The sequence below is a fragment of the Chaetodon auriga genome, chromosome 6, assembly GCF_051107435.1.
Source record: "Chaetodon auriga isolate fChaAug3 chromosome 6, fChaAug3.hap1, whole genome shotgun sequence".
Lineage (NCBI taxonomy): Eukaryota > Metazoa > Chordata > Actinopteri > Chaetodontiformes > Chaetodontidae > Chaetodon > Chaetodon auriga.
Genome location: NC_135079.1, coordinates 19322267 through 19347568, shown reverse-complemented (window position 1 = coordinate 19347568; position 25302 = coordinate 19322267). Strand labels below are relative to the sequence as shown.

General features: G+C 40.7%; 1 protein-coding gene across 1 annotated transcript in view; it reads right to left on the bottom strand.

The window, feature by feature from the left end:
* ano1b (anoctamin 1, calcium activated chloride channel b) overlaps positions 1-24956 on the bottom strand; it is a 33086-nt gene extending 8130 nt beyond the window's left edge. The window contains exons 1-13 of the mRNA XM_076732046.1: positions 24313-24956; positions 19382-19774; positions 14725-14823; positions 13805-13956; positions 10498-10552; positions 10166-10214; positions 8226-8281; positions 7934-7975; positions 6956-7020; positions 5677-5811; positions 2577-2737; positions 2366-2448; positions 1329-1340 (exon numbers count right to left, since the gene is read on the bottom strand). Coding sequence (XP_076588161.1) covers positions 1329-1340; positions 2366-2448; positions 2577-2737; positions 5677-5811; positions 6956-7020; positions 7934-7975; positions 8226-8281; positions 10166-10214; positions 10498-10552; positions 13805-13956; positions 14725-14823; positions 19382-19774; positions 24313-24597 — 1587 coding nt within the window. The 5' untranslated portion in view covers positions 24598-24956. The remainder of the gene's footprint in view (positions 1-1328; positions 1341-2365; positions 2449-2576; positions 2738-5676; positions 5812-6955; positions 7021-7933; positions 7976-8225; positions 8282-10165; positions 10215-10497; positions 10553-13804; positions 13957-14724; positions 14824-19381; positions 19775-24312) is intronic.
* Positions 24957-25302: the final 346 nt, after the last annotated feature.

Below are 25302 nucleotides of genomic sequence, written 5' to 3'. Positions count from 1 at the left end.
TAGATTCCAGTCATACTCACCATCTGAAACACTACAAGTGTTTTAATATGAAATAGTTTTGAAAAGAAATATTTTGTAAGACAATGAAGTGAACACACTGTTGTGCAAAAGAAGGAAATGCTTGAGGTGAAAGGTCAGGAAATAATCACAGCACTTAAACAGAGGAAATATCTTGTAAAGGCTGACAGAGGTTATCGTAGCTGTAGTTTGTGGAACCCGGGAGTGGGATTTTTCTCTAAGTAACCACATAATGAAACCTCATCATGTTCTTATCTTGAAAAAAAAAAAAAAGTTAGGACTAGCACATCAAACAACAATATATCTGGCATAAGTGTGTGTGTGTGTGTGTGTGTGTGTGTGTGTGTGTGTGTGTGTGTGTGTGTGATGATTCCACCCTATGGCAGCTTCTGAGGCTGTAGTTTATGTGTTGTTGTATTGGGCAGAGATGTAATTTAAGGTTATCCTATTTCATTCCTATAGACAGTATACAGTTTCCCTGCATCCATCCCAGGCTCCATTCAGTGTGACTGAAGAAGAAGCAAGAGTGACAAAGCTCGTGAAGTGATATTGATATGAAGCAAACATGAGGCCCTTTGTTCTCTGGTATGATCGCTCACATCTGTGTGATACTGTGTAAGAGATAATGCTTAAAACCACTTGCATATTATTGTTCAGTGGTTTATCTTAAGTTTCCATACTAAAACTCGTCATCACAAGATTTCATAATGCCCCATCAATGAGCCTGATATATAAACAATGCAAAAGCACCAAAACCATGCATACCCATTTCCCATATGAACTGGTATTTATGGAAAAATGTGTGGTGGGAATATGTTGACCTCATGCATACTTCATACCAGTATACACATGGTTTTCCAGAGCAATCTGAAGGTGATAACAATAATAATAATATGGTGTAGGTGGGAAAATAAGGTGAGGGACAGAATTTAAATATTAAACCTCTGTTTAACAATGATTGTGTTCATAAATCATAAAAATCTGTCATAGGACAGGTTATACTTACAAGCTGCTGATTATGGCAATTTATGGCACGAATCAGAGCCATGTATAAGGATAGTTTCATAATTCTGACTTAAAGTGAATTTGTGTGCATATTTCTGAGTTTTAATGCTGCAAAAAATACCCTAACAACTATGAACCATACTGATGGAAATGACCCCAATTATCTTGCACACCATCTAAATAGAACAAAGACTACAGTAACACACCAGTCTTGCATGATGTGTTATGATCAGAGGCTGGCAGCAGCAGAAAGGCTACAAAGAGAGAAGAGAGGAGTTTATTGAGTAATAGGAATTCATCCAAACCTTGAGAGCTTCCTGTGAAAAATAAAGGCAGAGAGAAGAGAGGGAGAGGAGGGTGGACAAAGAGGTGGAGGGGTTGGTAGAGTTAGTTAAAACAGCTTAACTTAACACAACTTATTACATTCAATTCACTACATGTGCTGAAGAGGAATTTAATGTTTTCTCGTAAAACCTAATAAAGGATCAAAAAAAACTTTAAAAAGAAAAACATCAGAAAACATTTCCTGCACTCGATCATGTTTAGTTTAGGGACCTGGTTTCATATTTGTTTTAAAGGTTTGACAGAATACTTTTCTAGTGCAAATCCACACCACAGGCTTTGCTTTACCTGATATGATGTGACTTCAGTGTGATTAGGTGATGGCTCACATTAAAGAAAGCATGTTTTTGCTGCACTTAGGCAAAAAGACGATGAGTAGGCAGTCAGGTTGGAAACATCGCCCCAGGTTAATCAAATTCATTTGGGGGAGAAAACAGAGTGAATGGCAAAATGACTCCACCATCAGTCCAACGTAAACACCCAGTGGTTGGGACCACTGAAAGCACTGAAACAGCAAATACAGCACAGCAGAGCTCGTGCTCTCAACATTTACTGTGTTTCCTAAACTGTTGGCCATCATAGATATATACAGTAGATGCTGCAATCAGGCTTGTGAGGTGCGACTCTGCCACCACCATCTAGCTCCGGAGGTTCTGACCCCTCGAAGAAGTGGAAAATCCCTGTGAGTCCCCTCAGTTTGAACTTAAAATATATTGTCTTCATACTGCATTCAATTGAGAATAGGATGAATAGGATCTGCAATTCATTCCATTGGGTTTTTATTGACATTTTACAGTGTCCAAACATTTTTTTCAATCACTGGTGTATTATCAGCGAACCAGCTTTGAATTTGAGCCAACTCGTGTGACATGTTGCACAATATATGAACAGTCCAGTTGACTGGGCTTTTCATACAGGTGTAGCTCGCCTCTTCTTTTTCTGTGTTTTGATGATTCATCTACTCATTCTTAGTGCTGTCTGTGATTTGGGCACTACTCACCTCCTCATCTTCAAACCCAGTCAAGTCCCATTCATAGTTCAGTCTCATTTGCCTCCTCTTCCAATGCTCCATGAACATGGCAGCTTTGAATGAGGAAACAAGGCCACAATAAATTCTTTCCCATCTCACCGCAGCAGATGACCACCTACTATACCTATTCTGTTTTTTTTTTTTTTCTTTGGAGTGACTGATCTGTCGTGTGTTCACTCACCCCACAGAGCCATGAATATAGAGAAGAAAACAGTGGCAGGGTTGTCGAACAGATGACTGGCCCGGGCGGTTCCACAGGCAGTACTAAGTTTCCAGTAGCTGCACACTCGGTCACACAGGGGACACATGGTGATGTTGTTCCTTGGGTGGCAGATCTCCATGCTAGACAACAACACATACACAAACATCATCATCACTTCTGAGGACATTACACAGACTTACATTCATTTCCTGGAGACGTACCCTAACCACACCCATAAGCACTGCTTGCCTAACCCTTATCCTAACCTTCACCCAAGTCTAAAACTGAATGGTTTACATTATGGAGACTTAGAATTTATCCTCATAAGGAAGGCAAGCCTGTCAGAATGTGACTGTGTGAGCAGATCAGTGTCCCCGCAATGTGAGTAATACATGTCCACACACACACACACACACACACACACACACACACACACATACACACATAGAACTTCAAACATACACCACAAGCTGTGGCCCTTTTTCCTTCAGCAGGTGATGGAGTCAGCTTACAGCTGTCTACCTCTCAGCCAATAAGAAAATAAGTAAAGTTTACTCTTTCTAATCAGGTCAGTCGCTCCTTGAATAAAAATAAATCAAAGAAATAAAGTGAAACACTATACACTTTGTTGTATACATTTCCTTTTCTCTATGCATTCAAAGAAAATGTTTTAGCTTCTGGTCTGTAATAACTGAATTGTTTTTCATTGTGACATTGATTTTCCATGCACACGAAAGTTGAAGTCACTGTACTGTATTTCAGAGTTGTTCAGCAGAGGGCAGCATAGACCTGCCGATACTAAATGCAAATCACTGCCATTAGTTTTCATGAGGATGCCGGCCTTCAGCGTGTTCTATCGGGCATGGAGGTCCAGCTGAGCTCCAGCTGGATCCTGCTAAAGTCCCAGCGGAGAAACACTGAGCTGGGCTCAGCAAGAGTAGAAGGCAGAGGGCAAGAGGACAGTGAACTCTCTCCTGGCTGATTCTTCTGTCCTAAAAGTGACCTTGATTAGCAGAATCACGGCAGTGTTTGTAACAGGCTCTAAATAGTTTGGCTCTCTGCAGCCTGTCAGTGGTCAGGTCAAGTCAAGACTCCAAACACTAACACTAACCAAAAGGACTCTGGTTCGATTCCTGAATCAAATTTGTGACCTATGTTGAATGCCATCTACCTATTTCTTCCCACTGTCTATAGTAATGACATGAAATGACACTTCTGATGTCAGGTGTTAAATCACATTATTATTTTCCTTTTTTCATGTCCACAATAACTAAAAAAGAAAAATTCTGACCTATTCTTCCTTCCTGGATCCATCAAATACAGTTAGATTAGGTGGAGGCATGTGAGCCTACCTGTTAAGAGTGACAGCTGAAGGAGTGTGTGTGTGTAAAATTGTCTGTCGCTGGAAAAATGTCTTGCCTGGTTTGCACCAGTGTATGCAGGTCCACAGGATGTCCTCTCTTTTTCATTTCCTCTACTACTCCTGTTTATGTTATGGTAGAAGTGCGGTCCATTTCCTCAGTGATTCCTCATCTTGGAAATATACAGTTTCTGCAAACATATCTGTTTCTCCTTGAGAGTTTTCTTTCTGCACGCCTTAAGTTCACCGCTGACTTTACAATTGTAATATAAAATAAAATGCTTGCACCCCAGTTTAATGTATTGTCTATCAAAACTCACATTCATATCATAAATCACAACACAGACAACACATTCAGGCCTACTGTTGCATGGTTGCAAGTAAGAGACTGTTGATCAAATATTCCTAAAGTGAAAACATAAATGGATCCGTTTTGGAATGACATAGATTAGATAGATAAATGATTGCCACAGGAACATCTTCACTATGAAATAAACATTTTAAATCTTTCTAATATAGTGGTTATAACAACCCTTTATATCTGCTGTTTGAATGATTTCTATCAGGTAGTCTCATTGAAGCTGTCAATGTCCTGCAGCTGCACAGTGCAGAGCAGACTGGGACCATTCAGAACCAGACAGACTGGGGGTCTGGTTTGTCTTACTGTGAGGTTACGGGCCAGGGTGAGACTCTGATATTAACACTTGTGCTGAGCGTGTGTGGTGTGTGTCTGCATTGAGTGCAAATTTGAGCCAGCAGCATGTGTCATAATATCCTGTGGATGACGAGAGGCAGGTGGAGGAAGAAGAGTCTAGTCTCTCAGCTCATTCATCAAACTGTTTCCTTTGTCTCCCTCCCTCCCTCCCTCTCCCTCTCCCTCTCTCTCTCTCTATTTATTCTTTTTTTATAAGGTCAATGTCAATCTCATGTCTGTGTGTTACATACAGAGCCCCATTTTCCTGCAGCATCTTCAGGCTAAAACAAACACCAAACCTTCATAGAGGTGTTTTCCTAAAGAATCTCAGCTCTTAAACACGACTGTAGATCAAGTACCTCTTATCCACTCGTGGAAGGTTGAGAGCATCTTAAGGATCTTTAAAACCGGCTTGCACTGTCATGTTTTTCATGTCCCCAGATACAACTCCAGTTTAAAAAAAGTTGGGACCCTGTAGCTGTGTAAGAGGTTTCATCTGCAGCTCCACATTGCTAAAATATTATGGATATAAAGTACTATGTACTCCACAGCCACCTCTGATCCTCAGGGAGTCAGTCCAGAGTGAGTGAGCACACTGGTCCTCTTGCACTGGCTCACTTGTCCACAGCACTTCCTACCTGGCTTTGTAACAGTTAGGCTGAACAGCACAGTACACATATACAAGGGGACCCAAAGGATGGTGTACTGGGGGTTGATGTTGGACCATTGTGGGGGCCGGTCTGGTCCAAAAGCACTTTGGCAGAGTTTTTGTCCAAATCCAGCCCTGCTCTCACGCTAATAAGAACGTTTTCCAAAATGTTGAACTGTTCTTTTAAGCCTTAAGATTCAGCGTCTGTTAACAACCTGTCTGACAATTCTAGTGACCAACAGCAGCACAGAATGAATGGTTAAAAACTTCAACAGGCTGACAATCAAGTTGTCCAGCTACAATAACTCACTGACTTTGCTTCATGTCTATGCTTACTAAACAATGTGCATGTGTGTATGCAAGTGTTTTTTTTTACCTTGGTATGTTGTCATCGACTGTTGCACATCCATACAGAAAGACAATGACCCCCACGAGAGAGGCAGGAATCAGCATCTGGGTATACAGACCCAGCCAGGCAAAGTACAGACCAATCTTCTCGCCAAAGTACTTCCTAAACAACACGTAAAAGATGCAAATCATTTTCATTAGTCAGACAAAATGTCTTTGCTTTACTTCTGTGTCTGTTTCCACTGTTTCTCCCTCAGCTCTGTCTCTTCCCTTCTCATCCCTTCAGCCACTCTCTGGAAAAAGTGTGAATGAAGTGAAGAGTTATCTATTTTTACAATCTGGCAGAACATCAAGCAGTACTCAAACTTCCTTAATTACAACAGTTGTTGATTGTTGTGGGAATACAGGTGATGGGCTCATGGTAGCTACAAAGCAGCTATAAAGCAGGCGATGATAGGCGATCCGTGTGAGCAGGACACAATGGTGCCAACACGCTGACATGAGGATGTAATGTAATGAAAAGGAGGGAAGGGAGAACATGCCCCTCTGGACGTATCCAGTCTCTCTCACTCTTGCCCAGAAACCAAGGTAGAAGCCGGAAGCTTAGTAGCTTAACATGTGTGCTGGTGACCTAACTTTACATCCCAATGTACTGCCTCCATTGGCCTTAATGCATCTTGTGGACAACCATTTCAGTAACACAAACAGATATAAAGTGGTAGAAAGTCTCTGGCCTCGTGAATCAAACAACTCTGTGACCAAATCAGTCGATGCTATTGACTAAGGTTTTATGTCTTCTAGTTCATTTTATGAAGCGTGGCCTCAATAAGGAGTGTCGACAAGATGGACTTATCTTTTTCTTCTATTTCCTTTCTGAGTGAAATACTCCTCCACACAGCAGCCTTCACCGCAAACTGCCCTCTGTAAAAGTGCTGGTTTGAATTGTGGTTGTGTCTAGGGAGCAACGACTACATTTACACACCTATAAATCTATACCTAAACCTATGAATATAAGTAACACATTACCACAGTGACACAAACACATTATTTGCAACAAATTCACAGCTGAAATTTTCAAAAAGCATGGTGACGCTACATCTGAGTTCTGTGCCATCTGGTGGCAGAATTATGAATTACACTGTGGTGCGTAATCTTAATGTTATTAAACAATGTGCGATATAAAAATATAACATGTACAAATCGATGACCTGCCTGATGAATAGCAGGGGTACTTATACAATATCAGACTTGTTAGCATGCAAGAATGATTGGCAGTAAATGATTTACCTAAAGAAATCTGTCCTTACCGCACAAGTCCGATGGGCTGGTACTTGTAGAAGACACTGTAGTTTGCCCACTCCTCATACAAAAGCTGAGGAAGACAATCAACAGTATGTCGTTATATCATTTATCCAGTTTTATCGTGTCTTTAGCCTTTATACTGCTGTATTTGTACAATGAACTGTAACTTCATGCCTACACCATATAGTATTTTCCCCTCTGTACTGCTGAACACCAGCTGTGAAGTGTGAGTGTACCTCCCACCTTTGGAAGTAGAACAGTTGTTGCCCCTGAATGTATAGTTTATAAGGCAAACACAAATGAGCTAGAAGAGCCTCCCTGACATTTAGATCCATCACTGCACTGAGTGTCTATAAGTTGAATCACACAAACTACAAACTGTACTGCTGGCTCTAATCGTTCATCTAATGTTGTTCGAAATATTCTCTAAATAGTGCATTGTTTTGTGTATCATTCCACTGCTGTAAATAGTGCATTGTTTTCATCAGCAGATTAATACACATTCGGTCCTCTGGTGAGCATTTTCATCAGCAGGACAGTGTATGTTACAGTAACTCAGAACGGCTGGTGTGGCTCATTAATGTGTCTTGGCACGGAGGAGGAATATACATGAAGATTTGAAAATGTACAGAATACTTGTTTATAGGCTCAATTCATTGTTTGTTTGGGTCTTTTTAAGGGACTTTTGTGTGGAGCCATGGTGTACATAGTGAAAAAGAAAGTCATTGATAGCATACTTCAAACTCCAGCAGCAGGTGATGGGTTACAATGCAAGAGGAAATAACAAATCACACTGACTGATGCATATTTAGTATATTCAAGCAGAACCAATCTGTTTGTGTTCCAACCTAAACTGAAGTGGTGACAGATTATTTTGGGGTTCTAGTGTGCAAGTGTGTAATGCTGTACAGATGTAAGACATGAACACCAGTCTGTGAAGACTTTTATACTGGCTTCCATATGTTAAGAAATAATTTTCTGACCTTTCTGTCATTGGGCTCTGCACTCTCTTCATTAATATCACCCTGAAAGAGAAAAGACTGGTTACTGTACATAACAGCTGCAGATTGTGAACCGAGGATTTAATCATCTGAGATGGAATAATTTGAAGAAAAGGTGGAGCTACAGGAATTTTCTAATGTGCATTATTTGTTTTCACCTCATCTTATAGTGATTACAAAAACGTGACCACAACGGCTTTAAAACACAAGCATATAAACCTGATTTGGGACTAGAGCCACCTGTAATGATAATCTATTAGTGCCAGGTACTCACATCATGAAGAGGGTAAGCTGCTGTATAGACACCACTACCCAGGAGGCTGGTGATACCTGCCGAGAGAAAACAAACACAGAGGCAAAGGTGTAAATGTTCCACATCGTTATGCCCTACATCAGTGAGTGAAGAGTCTGAATTATGTGACTTATAAGGAGGCTACCGGGTTGTTCACCTCATTCACTGAAGCTGTGTGATTGGCTTTGTTTGTTAAAAATGGGATTCATATAACCTGTTTAAGCAAGGTTTTTTTATGCTAAAGCATCTTTTATGAATTGAATATAAGCACGTGGTTGGAAATGATCTTAAGACTAAGTTCAAGTACAAATCAGAAAACATTTTATAAATTAGGCCCCTGCCTTCACAATACACAAAACATCATGGCAATCCATCCTATCGTTGTTGGGATATTTAAGTCTGGACCAAAGTGGTGGATAGATTGACAATGCCATCCAAAGGGCCATGCTGCTGGCTAAAAAACACATAACCATGCTGAATCATGATCTCAGGGTATTTTCCGTCCTTCGGTGTTTGAAAATGTACTGATAGTGTCTATGAGCTGCTCTCTTTTTATCTAAAGCAGTGGGGATGCATGTGTGTGGAGCGTGACTGAACAACACACTGATGGAGACTTTCAAACAACTAGTTGTTGTAAGGTCAAAGTAATGACAGTAACTATATGTAACCTTGATTTGCCAGTGACATACAGCTGATGGTGAGGTTATAGCATCCATTTACTTCTTTTGGTCGTTCACTGGAGGAGTGAAACATGACAGTAAAACGTCAAAAATCCCAAAAGCCTGTGGGCTTGATCCACCATGCGTGTGCATAGCTGCATGGAAGCTGAGTGCCACTTTCTGACAACACATAAGGGGTACCACATGTGTGGTGTGGGCACAGCGAGGTGCAGCAATCTCACAGTAGGATGGAGCAGTTTTTGGTGTTTAGGTTGGTTCAGGTGTTGGCAATTACACAAGCCTGCTGTTATATTATGCTGCATAAACTGCCATCCAGAATGAAAACACACTCTGAGCTGAAGCCTTGTTAAACTGCTTTTACCTCTGTCTGTCACAGCAGGGCTGTTTATCCATCCAGGTGCAAATGAATGAGCGCAGGGATTGTTTTAAAGCAGTTTATATTGGATAACATATTTTAAAATGAGTACATCTGTTGGAGATGACTGGATTGATCCTGGCACTCTTGTTGCACAGAGCATGGCTTACTTTAAACAGAAATTAAAATGAGTTTCTTTTCTCTAATTTGCATTGTTTTCTATTTCTTTTATAGCAATGCTCGATGGTTAATTCATTGAATAGAAAGTCGCTGTTGAAACTGATCATGGCTTTCACTCAGTCGGGTACAACAAGTTATTTATTCATGAAACAATCCTCTTTGAGAAGCACAGGGAGAGAACAAATATGGATGATAAAACAGTCCTGTTGTGCTTAACGTGTAGCGTACGGGTGTCCCTCTCTATACAGGCTATACATACAACAGCAGTTGGCTATGCAGATATTAAGTAACACATTTCAAAGTGATCATATTGGTACCTCCATGTATATGAGAAAAATAAGTACAATAATCGTATTAAACAGAAATAGCTAAATTAGAGATTATCAACATGCTCAGCAAAGTGCATTCCCTTGAAATAACCATGTTGCACAGTGGCTGTTTCTAACCTGATGCCCAGCAGATGTGACACTTATTATTCCAAAAAGAGACACTTGACACTGGAATCACACTCCTGACCGAAGACTTGAGATCTAGTTTGGACTCTAGCTCAAAGAAGCTTGACTTGGACTTGTACAAACAGACCTGCATTATGATTAGGAAGCACTGACAGAATAATCTGATTTCTGATTAAAAAAAAAAAAAAAAAAGATCTCATCTGTGCAGTGCTGTTTTGTCAAGCAGTGAGACAGATGGAGATCCAGACTTACCCATGCTGTACTTGGCCCTGCATTTTGTTCTCTTTAGAACTTCAAAAACCTTAAAAGGGAGTAAAAAACAGACAGAAGAACTTAATTTAATCCACCGGGCTGCTGAAGAAAATAATCCTAACAATAAAGCCTTCAAGTTTCTGGGAATTAACATCATTTTTTTATATTTCTAGTCAAATGGAACTAGGCAGACAACAAGCAGGCTCAATATTTGCTTCATGGTGTAATATACGCTGTATTGATCCAAATGTGTTTGCTGTAAACCACAGTCAGGTATTGGTGGACAGTTTGCTGTTGGTGGATACATCACAGACAAACTTCAGCAGACTTACTATTGAACTCCTGGTTTTGCTGTCAAAGAAGTAATCTTTGTCTGAAAGGTCGAACCTGGTAAAACACACAAAAACAAAAGTACACACATTTGTTATGCTCTGTTGTGAGGTTCAGATTATTTACTGTAACTATACCACAGTCTACAGCAACACGTTTGAAACGAACTTAAAATATTGTCCCTTTTTTAAGTTTCTGAGTTTTTAACCTCGTTAACATCTTCATATGGTGTTTTTCATGTTGCTACCACAAAAGATATCATATGCAAAATAAGCAGTCAACACCACGGCTGAGCATTTCCACCTTGGAACTGCAGTGGACCAATGGCTAGTCTCAAACAGACAGCGAGGATTTCAAGTCACATACCTAAGGAGCCAATCCCAACATCTTACAGGTGGGACTACAGTGAAACGAGGGGTATCAGAGGAGAATCCTGGTGCAGCTTCGTATGCACGCTAAGTTCACTGCTTTCAAAATGATGGTAGAGATGTGCTTTTGGTTTGCAAAGTTGTGAAAGGAGAAATGGTGAGCCTTCATGTATTAACAAAGGGTCTGAAAATCCCAGACTCAAACAAAAACAAATCCATTTTGCCACAAAACTGAAGCCTGACACTGCTCCATCCATTTATCCTGAGGACACATCAAGCCAACATGTCGGTCAACCAGTAAGTTTACTTTCCTCGTATTTTATCCCTTGACTGTGACCAACAACTCTGCAGTGTGCGAGATAAAGTTAGCCAACATTAGTCTGGCAAAACATTCATGTCAGAGGCTGACAGGGTGATATGGCTCGGGGAATGTTGACGATAAAAGTTACAGCAAACATTAGAACAGTTTGTCAGACGCTGAGCTGCTGAACTCAATGACGGCTAAGTTCATTACTATGATTCTGCCAGAAAACTTCTCATGACTTGGGTTGCTCATGAGGAAAACATGCCATGATAAAGGTCGTCCTCATAAGCTGCTAGTGTAAAGTTAGTAACATCAGGTTAAGTAATTCAAGTGCACATGGCACATGAGAGGTTTTCTTTCAGGGTTTCCTGGAAGCACAAGAGTTGTTAGCGTGTTATGTGTAATGCTCAAGCTGCATGGGGGTGGGTCGGGATAGAGGAGGGGACTATTTGCATATTCATACATCACTGCATACTAAATAAAGGCAAAGGTGAAGAGTTACATCTAACACTGCAGAACAAACTCACCGCCCTGCCAGATGAGCAGCTTCTTCTCTTAAAAATGACTCATATCTTTCTATGATGAACCTCCATGGAACTGAGCCAAAGCCTAGAATTCAGTCAGGGGCAAATAGACACACTCACAAGGGAAAGCAAATCACTGCTAAAACTATTAACACCCAGCTCACCTCTCTTATCGCCCAAAACAAAACCATAAAAGGGAGTTTTCTGGACTTACAAGCATGCACAATGAGGGACAATTTAGTTCTCCACTGGCATCCCCAAGCAAACTCCAAGATGACTCCTAAGATCAGTAGAGGAATTCGTGACCAAACACCTCAAACTACCTACAGAGGCAGTTAACAACACTACATACTACTAGGTACACTGTATGGGATTGAACACCAACAACTGACCACAGCAGATCATTACGAAATTCAGCATTCAAGCAAAGAAAACAGCTGAAAGGAACTCAATGACCAGTATCTACAGGAACACCATGAAGACACAGGAAATTATTTCCAATCCAATCCATCTGAAACATTTCCAAATGTTGCATTACAATTGCATTGATTTCTCAATCATAATAGGAGAGACTTCAACACATCGACCCATCAGTAGACAGAACTGACATTTCAAGTGAGCCTGGCGATGGTTGGCATACAATGGTAACTATTAGACAATACTCACTCTTCTCACCAGTCACATTCACACACTGACCTCATCAGACATGTAGTTATTTATAGTATTTCAGACTCAAAGATCACAAACCATCTCCCCTCAAAAACCCTGAGTTAAGTCAAAAGAGTGGGCATCCTTCCCAGAAATAAATGATTCTCCAAAGTCATCAACAACGCTTCTGTGGGAAACAGGAAAGGCGGTATTAAGAGGAAAAGTAATTTCATTCTCCATTTCCAAAGAAAATAAGAAAGAAAGAAAGAAAGAAAGGAAAAAAATCAAACAACCTGAAAATATTAATGCAGGTAACCCAACAGAAAAAAAGAAGGAATTATGAAAATATGAATTTCAACTAAACAACAGAATTAATAAGCAAACTCAAATTTCCACCATAGTAATAAATATGATAAATTAAAACAACAACAACAACAACAACAACAACGTCTATCATTAAGTCCACACATTGATCTGCAGAGATAAATCTTCCAAAGTTTTGATGTTGTCCTATATTGATGAAAAACACAGCACAGCTTAAGAGCAAACCGACAGGAGAAGCTAAATTCTTTCAGAAATAGTCGATGTGTGTAGGTGCAGCAGCACACACAGACAGAACCAGTGACCTCTGAGCTAAAGGCATGAAGGATAAACATGGAGCAGAACTAAATAAAAACAGCCTCTTTCCACCATCGACAAAGATAAAATGAGCAAGTCTGAATTAAGAACCTGATCTTTGTCTCCAGACAGTATGCACAAACCTGGAAAAGCCACCTTCCTCTCTGAGTGTCCCTCTCTCCTCCTCTCCTTTTATTCACTATAAGTGTCTGAAATTGTCAGAATTGTCTCCTAAACTGTGGGAAAACGTTTTGCTGGATCACAATGTGTAATTATTTTTGATAGTATGGGAATCTAAACTGTACATTTACAAGGCACCACACTGGTAACAAGTTGACAGTGTTATTTGAAATATGTCATTTGGAGGCAACAGTCTACTCTGATGAATCTGTGCTTCCCAAATATCCTGCTGTTTTTCATGGTGCTCGTATGGACACATGAATAACTGTCTGATGTGACCACATGATCTGACCATCTGCCTTCTTGTGTGGCTGAAATGAATGGACAGCTTGTGGAGTACTTTGGTCCCGAGGGGCTCATGGCCTCTTCCTGTGTCCGTGTGTCCTGAACATGTTAATAAAACAACCCTGATTCCAAAAGAGTCGGGATGCTGCGCGAAACATAAATAAAACTCAATTTGATCATTTGATAATCCCTTTTGACATGTCCCGCACACCTGAATAGTTTGTTAGGTTTATTTAGGACACTTTTTTTCCACATCCCTCCAGTAATACTTTTCCACTTCATTTGTAGTCAGTGAACTCTTCACTGTTGTGTGGCCTCTATAATCATGTTAGGCGACAAGGGTCAAACTTTTTTTCCATCAAGATGTAAACGGTTTACTTACAGGTGTTGTTTTTCCCTGGAGAAAGTGTGTGACAGGTGTTTGATGTTCTTGGGTTGATTTTCCTCAACATGCGGGTGGAGAGGCTCCAGAACTTTACTGACCAGAGAGCTGATCTTCTCCATAACACCGCTGGACTGCTTGATTTCATACACCTACAAATCCCCACAAAACAAACCAGCACCTCAGTCAAGGTAACTTTCTCTATGATATACAAAAATCCTATACTCCTTATTATTGTGGTTGTTAAAAGCAATCGCACTAACATCATAAAGACTACAGCTAGTGAAATTGTTTCAAGGACAGCTCGGGGCTGAGGAGGCAGACCTTGATTAGCTGAGGCTCACTCGGAGCTCTTTGACTCTGTTTTGGAATAATTCTGTTCTCACTGTGCTCAGAGACACTGTTTCTTGTTGATTATGGAAATGCCAGCACAGTCAGCAGAGCTCGTGTGCAGCATTTGGGAAGCTTTGAGGTTGCAGCCAGTGAAGCTACTTCACTGGAATAGTTTCATTTACAGCAACACCATGCTTGATAAATGTAGCAGCTATATTACAACAGAAAAAGTAATGAAAACATCTACTGTTCAGTAATATAAAAACAAACGCTTTACTATTATTATATTACTGTTATTATATTACTGTAAACCACTTGATCAAGTAAATGCATTATTAAGCTTTACTGATACATGAATGCCACATTACATTACAAAATTATCAAATAAAGTCTATCGTAGTTTCACTTCTCTCCTTCTATTTGTATGCTCTCTCTCTCTCTCTCTCTCTCTCTCTCTCTCTCTCTCTCTCTCTCTCTCAGAATACATGTTTTGTTTTTTTTTTGACTAGCATTAAAAAAAAAAATGGCTTCTTCAGCTTTTCACCCACACAGATACAGAGAGACTGTAAAGAGACAGTAAGTCTTACCTTCTTGGTGGGCATCTTCAGCTTCATTAACTCAGCCTCTCGACAGAGAACGTTCCAGGGAGCATGAATCTTCACAAAGCCCACCCCTTGAATCTTGGCCTAAGAGACATACAACATACAAGTGTGGCTCAGTGTACACAACTTAAGCAGTATATATCAGGAACTTTTGAATATGTATAGGAAACTGCATGTCAATCAGCAGTCATAATGCTACTCCATTGCCATGTTGTAAATTGTCACATCGCAAAATGTGACACAGCACTGATCATACTGAAATGCATTTCAAGAATAAAACATGAAAGGCTGAAAAAACTGCACTCAAGGGGTGAAAAAAAGAAAAAAAAAAAAACGCTGCAAAGGGCCCTCTAGGATGTCCTCCTTGTAGATAAAATATGAAAAAGTGCCCTTGACAGTGGCCCAATGTACAAGACCACGACATGAAGTGGCCTCAGGAGTGCCCATCCAGCATAAAAACTGATGCAGTGCCATAGGCCGCCTACACGCTAGAAAATTAGCTGGCCTCTTCGTGCCTCTGGATGGTTAAATAGTTCATAGTGCTATGTGTTTCAGTTACAGAGCCGTAGTAGTTATACTTCTAATCTGAGTAAAGTAAAACAACTGTGCACCTTTGTGCCACAGTGAGTCGTGCTGAGGTGCTGTATGACGTTATACAGATGGACACTTTTGCAAAACCACACTTGTACAGGAGAGACCATGCACCAAGGATATTGAAGTGCTTTGTGTTTCTATGTGTCCATTCCACCTGCCTTGGGAAATTCTGCATATTTTTGTGACTGTGGTTCATATTCACCTAAAGGCAAACAAGAGCATGTACTCAGAACGGGTCCCACAGACTGTGCAGAAACTACTGTCGCTGTCTCCTGAATTAAATGTGACAAAGACCACAAAGACCACAGATATGTGTGATGACTTTAGACGTCATCTGTCCAACCCTGTCAACACTAAAATTATTGGTCAGGATGTGAAAATTGTTGATTTGTACAAGAGTATAATTCATAGTAAGTCAAGCTTTGATTGTAACTCCAATATGCGGTGCAAAAAAAGCCAACAGTGGCTCATTTGTGAGAGGAAGCAGGCTGTGTTGACGAGTCTTTGATGACTTCTCAGATCTTTTGGTGAGTCTATTTTTACTTTCTCTTTTATCCGTTGATATGCTTCTCTCAATCATAAACAGAAAAACACATTTCCGAAGGTGATCAAGGCCTGCACAAGTATCACGGGTAATCAACAGAAAAGTCTGTCTGATTTATTTAACAAACAGTTTTTCAAGAGAGCAGAATCCTGTCTGACAGCACCTTCCACCTGCACCTCCACTTCCACACCTTGCCTTGAGGTTCCTCCTTCAAATACCCACTAGCCAAAGCCAACAGATGCAAATGCTCATTCATACCCTCATTTCACTGCAAAACACCGATATTATGCACAGTATTAAGTAGCCAGTTGTTTCACAACAGTACTACTGTCAGTGATCACCTAAATATGAAAAAATGTGTTGGTCACACGTGTTTGCCCTTTGCCCAGTTTCAGGAAAATAGGTATGTGTGGTACTTGCACCACCCGGTCAGCCATTTCAAGTCACTGCTGTGGAAAGTCTTATTTTCTATTTATATGCTGGCATTAGGACATCTTATACATAGGCAAAATATCAGTTAACACTTTTACACCACTGATACACAGATATGTCTATGCTGCAACCCTGCAAATAGTTTTACAGAAACTGCCTTCTAAATTGTTGAAGACATTCAGAAGCAGATGTCTGTAGTTGAATATAAAGAAAGCTGAGGCCATGCTCACACGTGTCTAAACATGCTGTTTACTTGTGAAAACAACTTCAATCCAGACAGATGATCACATTAAACATGACACAGGATGTTTTTCAGTAAGTAGATCTTTCTTCTTTATCTGCAGCATTGGTTGATAAAGATGTGTGATGCAAAGTTACTTGTATATGAAGAGAAGAAAAGAAGGTCCTAAACAACTCTCTAAAAAATGTGTTGTGACTGTTGCATTTATTTGTTATCATCTGGTGTTAAATAATGAGTTTGTTCTTGTTTTTGTAGTTTTGATCATAAATTCAAAATATTCAGTTATAATAAGACAAATCAGAAGAGTCAAGAATCACGAAACAGGCTCTAAATAAACCTCCAGAGAAGACAACAAAAGACAGTCCACTGTAAATGGACACTCACTTCCTGCGTCGACTTTCACCTGGCTGTACACAGTTTACCTGTGCCATTAGGGATTATCACAGTAATTTTGTGCGTGAATTAAAGTGGTTTAGAGAAATTGTTTGCCAGCGCGCAGCCTGTCTGAATATCTGACAGCTTGTTTCTTGACCCAGCAGACTTCTTTTTAGAGATGTCACTGTGTTACCAGTTCTCAGCTGTTAATGATCTGTTAATGTAGTGAATACAATGTCACCAGAACTGATAGAAATGATGGACAAAACCAAAAAATAAGACCAAAGTACTTATACAGAAGAATTATTCTTAAAACATATTTTGAAATCAAAGTAACCCTTTGCCTCTCTAATTTCAAGAATGTCTTATTTGTAATGACTATTATTAGCTGAGTAATCACACTTTATTCATCATCTGCAGATGAAGAAGCCAGAAAATTTGATCACATTGCACCAACTTTTGTGTCACTTCATTGTCTTCCTCTCCATGTCAGATCATATTTTAAAGTGCTTCTCATGACTTAGAAAATTATAAATGGGCTCACCCCTTCATATCTGTCTGCCCTCATTAAACCTTATATCCTGTCCTCTGCATCATGCTCATAGCATACAGGGCTCCTGTCTGTCCCTGGAGTCAGAAAGAAGTCAGCTGGTTGCAGGGTCCTTTCCTATCGGCCCCTCTCCTTTGGACTAACCTCCCTGTTGGTATCACAGCTAATCAAAGCCAGTAACTCATCTTGACTTTCAATTAGTACTTATTCTTCGATACTTCAGGCCCTGTACCCGTTTCCTTTATCCTTCCAGCAGGTCGGTCTCAGTCTCATTTAACGTCTTTACCCGAGTACTTACTGTATCTGTAACTTTGACATGATAATTTGTATGTAACCCACTGGGTTATTTTGTTCACAAAACCCTTGGCTATTTCCTCGGTTCATCTGTATAGCCGTATAATGGATAAAATGTAGTTAAACGTCTATTTCTTAATAGTGCGTGATTTACTATTGACCATGAATGCATCATAATGCGTTTCTTTAAAGTTTGCACTGTGGAGACCTAAAATGCTAGTTTGCATCTTACGTCGATGTTTGTTTGAGTGTACTTCTAATTAGTCAGTCAAGAGACAACGTCAAGTTCCTTGGTTTCTGATTGGTTGGGGGCGGGATAACAACATCAGATTGAGGGCAATCTTTTGTATGCGTGTTTCTTGGTCTGGCGCGGACTGGACGTCTCTCGTTGTGATGACAGAGACAACGTACTGATATTGAGCTCGTCAGTATGTGGCCTCTGAATTTTAACAGTTACGGTGAAGTGATTAGGCACAGAAAGTCACTGTCGCTGTTTTTTGAGTTGAATGAAGTGTATTAAGGCTGTGAGAGTTAGTTTGAGCATTCCGCCAACGTCAAGCTAACAGCCGAGCTAACATCGTGCTAGCACGAGGCATCCTTCGACGTCGCGAGCCTGGAGGCTAACGACCAGCAGCAGCCATCAATTTAGCGCTTTTGAACTTTGAACTGTATTAACCGAAGTGCTAGCCGATGGCAGACGTAACGACACCGGATGGCGCACTGAGTGACCAGGTGAGGTAAGTGCTTTTAATGAACATTTGCTATACATAAGAGTCATTTGAGTTTAATAGTGGTTTTAAGTGCCTTTCATGCACATTTTCATCATTATATTATTTCAAGTGTGTATGCACTCTATGAACGGCAAGAGGTGTGGGCATTGAGTAGAGGTGTGTTCATCCAAAAAAGGTTGAGAACCACTGCTCTAAAGGGCGTTTAAAGCTACTCCTTCAGTGTTTACAAGTGCTCCTAGTGAGTTTAAAGGTGTTCAGTAAATGTGTACAGTACACACAGTTTGAATACTTATCAGCTCTGTGTGTTTCTGTGTGCACATGTGTATGTATGTGTGTGAGCAGTACCACAGTGAGCAGACTTGCCTTCATACTCTACATTTTATCAGACCTTGATGAATTTCATGAAATGCTGACGCATTGATTTGAGGACCATTACACTCTACTAATTGCTCCACACAAAACTGATGTTTTCGCCTGCTGCTGCTGTTCTCCCCTCAGTGGATCGGAGGCTTCATTGGACATTCATCATATGCTTCATGTACGTCATGATTTATTTGCTAAGTCTGTTTCCATTGAACTTTGTCGCAAGTCTGCAATATTTCAAAGTTTGTTTCAAATGTTCTGCATTTTCACTTATTGTTGCGGCAGTACAAATAAGGCTTAACAGCACGTGGATGGAAACCCACCTACAGTGTTTCCTACTTTAGTACATTTTGTGCTAAAGTAGAAAAAAATGGTAATGTGTGTGCTTGTGCTAACTGTGTTAACCTTTGTAAAGGAATGTCTTTTCTGTCCATAAACTAGAATACAGGCATTATTAGATTTTAGGTGGAGTTGATAGTGTTTCTGGAAAGATTAAATGAATAAAGATATAAACTCACGTCCTCATCTTTCTCCAGCTCCAGCCCCATGTCTCTCAGTTTCCCCTCAAACTCCTCCCGCCTGAATGTCTTATGATCCTCATGGCCGCCGAAGGTCTCTCCTGGACATCCCAGCTCCACATCGGCCACTGGTGATGACGGCGGGGATGATGAGTCTCCCGCCCTTTGTACTTGATGATGTCGGAGATGTTTGTCAGGGGTCCTGGGACCGTGGCGCAGGCTGTGGGCAACTGCGTTTTCAATGAGCAGGTGTGCTGACTGTCTGCTGGAGCGGCCTCCGGTCGACTTCTTCACAGGGTAGGTAAGGACATAGTCGACACGCCGCTGGCCGTCTTCAAAGTAGAGGCCATGCTGGCAGTGTGTGTTTTCCTCTGGGGTTAGAGCCTTCAGGAGCTGACATGCACATGGGGACAGACAGGAAGGGCTGATGATTATATATGCAGGAAACGGCATGTAGACGCAGAGGTGTGTGTTTGTGTGTGTAGTTTTGTTAAAGCCACTGGAAGTCCAAATCCACAATAGCTTAACTGTGTAATTTAGGATTCATTTTCAAAATATTGTCACTTAAGTTTTTGTAAACTTTCTGGAAATTGGATCTGTGGGTGTGGTGATGCTCAGACATTACTTCCATGAACCAATCATAAAAAATCCACGTCAAAAATCCATTTGTCCCACCCAGACCTCTCTGCTCCGGCTCAATCTGCCTCTGAGTCTGAGTCAGTTCGTCTCTACTAGCCAAACGTCCTTGAGTTTTGCTTTATTTTTAGACTCTCCATATTATTTTGTACCTGGGTACATTTTGGTTATTTCAGACATTTTTAAATCCCTGTTTAGCCCTTTTTCTTTTAGCATTTTAATTGTTTTTTTTATTGGTTCTAATAAATTTATTCTCTGTTTAAACTTCATTTTAACCTCATTCAATTGTATGACATATGTACCAAAGTTGCGAACCTTTCACTATTTCTGAAAAAAGTGACATGAAGGTGTTGAAGATGAAGCTTCATGTGAGTATGGCCTACTAGTTTCTGTGATGGTTCCCACTTCAAGGAAAACAAATATCTTTCTGGAGAGGAATTAAGACTTTCACTTGTACTCTCTGATCATTTTGAAATATGTAATCCCTTAGGAACCTCCCATAAGAAGCACAACGTAACAGGTGTTCGCTGGGTGTTGTTTGGTATTCTGTCTGTGTTTTAAGGATCCACATTATCATCAGTTTACTTCAGTCAGGAGAGACTTTGTTCTAACAAAGTAAATCTTTCCACCTGCCTTAGCAGATGATATGGTGCCACAGCTGGCCAAAGTTTCAAAATTTAACATATAGCCATGGTTTATGGGTAATTCTCCAACCCTCTGGAAGTCTGCAGGGTCTGCTTGAGGCCCATTGGAGATGAATTGTAGTGTTGGACAGCTCAAGACTTCCTGCAGATGTGCTCAAGTTGACATGTTTGCAAGTGCAGTGAAGTCCAGCCTGAACGTCTAGCTCCATAAAGGACATGTTACTTCCCGTGCTGACACCAAGTGATGGTGCCAGACGTAAATTGTGAGGTGTTGATGGACTAAAATGGACTAAATTCCTTGGATACCAGGCTGTAACATTGACAATGTGGCCCACCAAGGACCAGATCTAAGCTGTGAGTGCAGCAGTAGCTCTCTGACATGCTTATTCAGATTGATCTTTATATCAGTGCTTCAAATCACATTTTGTCAGGAGCTGATCATTTAGAATAAGATAAGTGATGAATGCATCAGCTGCTTTGTAGACAGATTGCACTTTTATTTCATGACTGTGGTTGTGGAATCCTATTTAGTGTACAGGAAATTACATTCATCACTAACTTGTTTGAATAGAAGTTTGAAAGTTTATATAGATAGACCTCTGACATCGATCCTGAGCTCCAGACGCGGCAATGTGGCAGGCTGTGAATTGCTGGCTGGCTCACTTTGTGTGAAAGCAGCTGTGCAATTCACGCTTTGGCACACTGCCATATTTTTCAGCCATGGCAGGGAGTAATGTGACCTCTAAATTTCCAACAAATTTTAGTAAATTAAATGCATTAGATGACATGCTGAATGAAAATTAGGATTTTATACTAGTAGTAGAGTGTCAGAGTGCAGTTTGGTGCTGTAGTCGAGATGGCAGCTGCCACACACCCTGCGGTGTGTGAATTATGAGATGTGTCATGACCTGAGCCTATTACAGTATTTCCTCATCTGAAGTCTATTCATAAAGTCTGGCTGCAGATCTAAGGGGAGGTGTCTACAGATCAAACTACATAGAAAGCATCCACCAATATTTAAAGAGGAACTCCACCCATTTTCAGTTGAAGATCAGTTTACTAGTCCAGAGCAGGGCTGGGTTCTGAAAGCTGGCTGCATGCTGGATCTAGTTCGCACTTGGCAAAATACCTGGACCATCTAAACTCTGACCTTAACAAATCTCATATGGACCCTTTTCTCCTGTAGAGCAAAGAGCAACGTAGAAAACATTCAAACAGCAGCGTCTCATTTTTTTTCTTTTTTGAGCGCTAATGGCTGTTAAAATGAGAAACCTCAACAGTTGTAGATTATTCCATTAATTTATATGTAATGTAATATTACCTGCAACTCTGGAGGAGCTTTTTCAAATCTGAGAAAATAGCATTTCAAAGGTGACTTAAAATATCTGAAAATGAGGAGACATCTGTCATACAGTTTGACATGTTTATTTACATTATCAGAAGATGTTTCCGACGATGTTCAAATCCAGAGAAATACGTAATTTTGTTCAAGGACAGGGTGCGTGTCATTTGGTCACCGATTGCTTTGACTTCTTGGGAACCACCAGCTGTCACGTCAGGCAGTGAGGGAGGAAGTCAGCTAAAGTGATTAAATGTAACGTGAATAAAACTTGAATATACTAACTCGGTCATTAATATTCCTGTCTGAGTCACAGATCGATTTTTATCATCACTGGTTGTTGTTGAAGACATGAAGACAACAACTCCCATAATCCCACGCTACTTCACCACATTGTCAAACATCTTTTGCTGTTTTTTTGATTGAGAGACCCCCATAGGCAGAAATTACACACTGTGCATTTAACAGGAAGCTTGTGATACAAACCTAGTCTGACTAGAGGACAGTCACCAGGCTGAGAGCTTCGAAGTAAAAGGCTCTATTGGTTGTATTTATGGGAGATAGAGGATTTTTAGTCATCAGCCCGTATCAGGGACTAGAAGTCAGGCCTCTGCTGCTTTGATTTTGGCTGTTCTTATTAAAATATGTCTCTTGCGACTGAACACTCTTCAGCACTGGTGTCATCCTCACTGTATGACTGATTCTGAGAGTAACTCTGACGCCCGAGTTATCCTCAAAGCCTTTACTCTGGGCACGTTATTGTATTTTTAATTTTATTGCCAACACAATACCAAAGTTTCACTTCCGATACCATAACATTTAAATGCCTTACATGTGATAATCATATATTTTTTTTTCTATAAAATCCTTTTAGGGATAAGTTATTAAAAGTAAAGTGTTAAATGTTTGAACACAAGCGCTAACAAACAGTCACTATTTCATCAAAGAGTAAATCTATGAATCTGACAAGATGTTTTGTGCCAGTTTTTCATACAACCCTGATCAAGATGGACTATTTTGATGGCTGAATAACAGATCAGTGGCCTGTGCACTGCTGAATCCAGTCCACATGTATATCACGTGTTTGGTTGTGAAAATAGCAGTGTTATTGCATCCTCAAAACATCTGTCAGCTGTCAGGGACTAAGGTCACAAGAACGGGACACTGATCATGGAGACACTCGCAAGGGACACTGCCCACACACACTCACACTCACACACACACACACACCAGCAGCACTGCAGAGAATAACACTGCAAATGCCAGGCACAACAGTCAGGTCATTAGCAGTTCAAGTGATAATTGTGTGTTCAAGTGTGCCAGAATACTTCTTTTATAATATGCACCATCAAGGTCCATGTGAGACCTTTGTCAGCCGCTGTTCCTGAGGTCGACGGTTTACTTTCAATCTCAACTTTTGAGCCCACGTGGACTGAACAACTCAATCAACTAAAGATGATTGTGGTTTGATTGACAAGTGGTCTGATTCCAAGACTTCTTGGTTTGTTTGTACATGCAACTTCTGATAAGATCTGTGTGTACATGTTTCATGAAGGAGGCCACATATCTCTTCATTTCTTGCTGTTGTAATCTTCTTTTATAAACTCTCTGCTCCTCAGACCACCAGAGAGGAGTCATCCATTAGCTGAAGTGTGAGTTCTGCTGTCAACAAGAATGAACTTTGTTTTGACGTTCCTTGTGGATTGAGGCGGCAGCGCTGGTGCAAGGTGACATGTCATCAACACTATCTAGGGGATCAAATAATATCTGACTTCATGTTTGCAACTCCTTGTTTGTGAGTCAATAACGTGAAATATTTAAACAGAAGATTGTTTTATGTTTTTTCTGCACTATTCAGTCTAATGAGAGTGAGTTTCATTTTGGACATATTTCCCCAAGATTCAGCTTGACATGTTTGTTTTCTTTGGAAACTTTGGGATCTCGACGACATAGTTTGAAAAATATGTGGCCAAACAGCCTGAGTTTATTTTAACTTACACAACAGGAGGTCAGTGAGGTTTAAGAGGTTAAAGTATTATGTCAAACTGATGTACTTTATGTACTCTTGTAAGAATACAAGAAATTTGTAGCTCTTAATGAGGTTTTGTTTTGTTTTGCAATACTTGCACCACAAATCACAGTACACTTACTGTATTAGTACTAAAACAAGTATCTGTGAACATTCATACAGTTTCCATCTCTACCTGGACCAGTTTCATTCAGTGGCTCCGTCTGTCTTGTCTTAACTCTCCTTTTACACGCCTCGCTGTCAGTCTCTGCCTGCTCTGTTTGTCTCATGTGGAGAAGCTCACCTTAAACTTGCCGTGGAAGATGACGTCTTTTAAAAAATGTGGAGCCTCTTGTTCAGACCTGGAGGCTGGAGATTGATCGACTCCCACTTCTGCTTCCTCAGACCTGGAGGCTGGAGAGTGATCGACTCCTACTTCTGCTTCCTCAGACCTGGAGTTTGGGGACAGATTGACTCCCACTTCTGCTTCCTCGGACCTGGAGGTTGGGGACAGATTGACTCCCACTTCTCCTTCCTCAGACCTGGAGGCTGGAGAGAGATTGACTCCCACGGCTGCTTCCTCTGTCATTGTCCAGTCCCAGTTGGTAAAAAGCAGAAATAAACAGATGTGGTGAAGAGTTGCCTCCAAACAGAATAGTCCAATTTGTGCTCTTCCTTCTCTATGTCTCTGTCTCCTGTTTGAAATGTCTCATTATATAACAGCGTCTGACATTAACGGCCCCTCTTCTGCCTCTCCTCTTATTTTCTTGTGTCTTGCCACTTTTCAGAGCACTTCGCTCGTCTCCCTTTAAAGCTCTGCGTGGAGCTCTGGTTCTGTCTCAGCGTGGAGTGGTTGAAGTGAGCCTGCAGCCTTGTTACTTGAGAAGCCGTCTGCGAGCCAAGATCTAAACTTAGACAACGATAAAACTCTGATGAACACAAGGTGCCCTCCCTCACTCTTTCTGTCTCTACTCAACTGTAATCACTGCAAGATCAGCCACCCCAATACACACCAAACAGTCTCTCTTCCTCTCTCTCCCTCTTCTCTGCCAGTGGCTACTAACTCACATCGCCTCTGATGTCAGGGAAAAAGGAGAGGGAATGCTATAGTTTTGGTCCAGCTCAAACAATGTTACAAAATAAAAATAACACAGCGTACAGGGTCATTATAAGGAGTAAAGTTCTGCCCAAGGATGTAAAACACAAAAATGCATCAAATGAATGTGTCTGCTGAGGAAGAGACAGCTTTACTACCACTTCCAGGACAATCCTGAAAATGGGAAATCATAGCTTG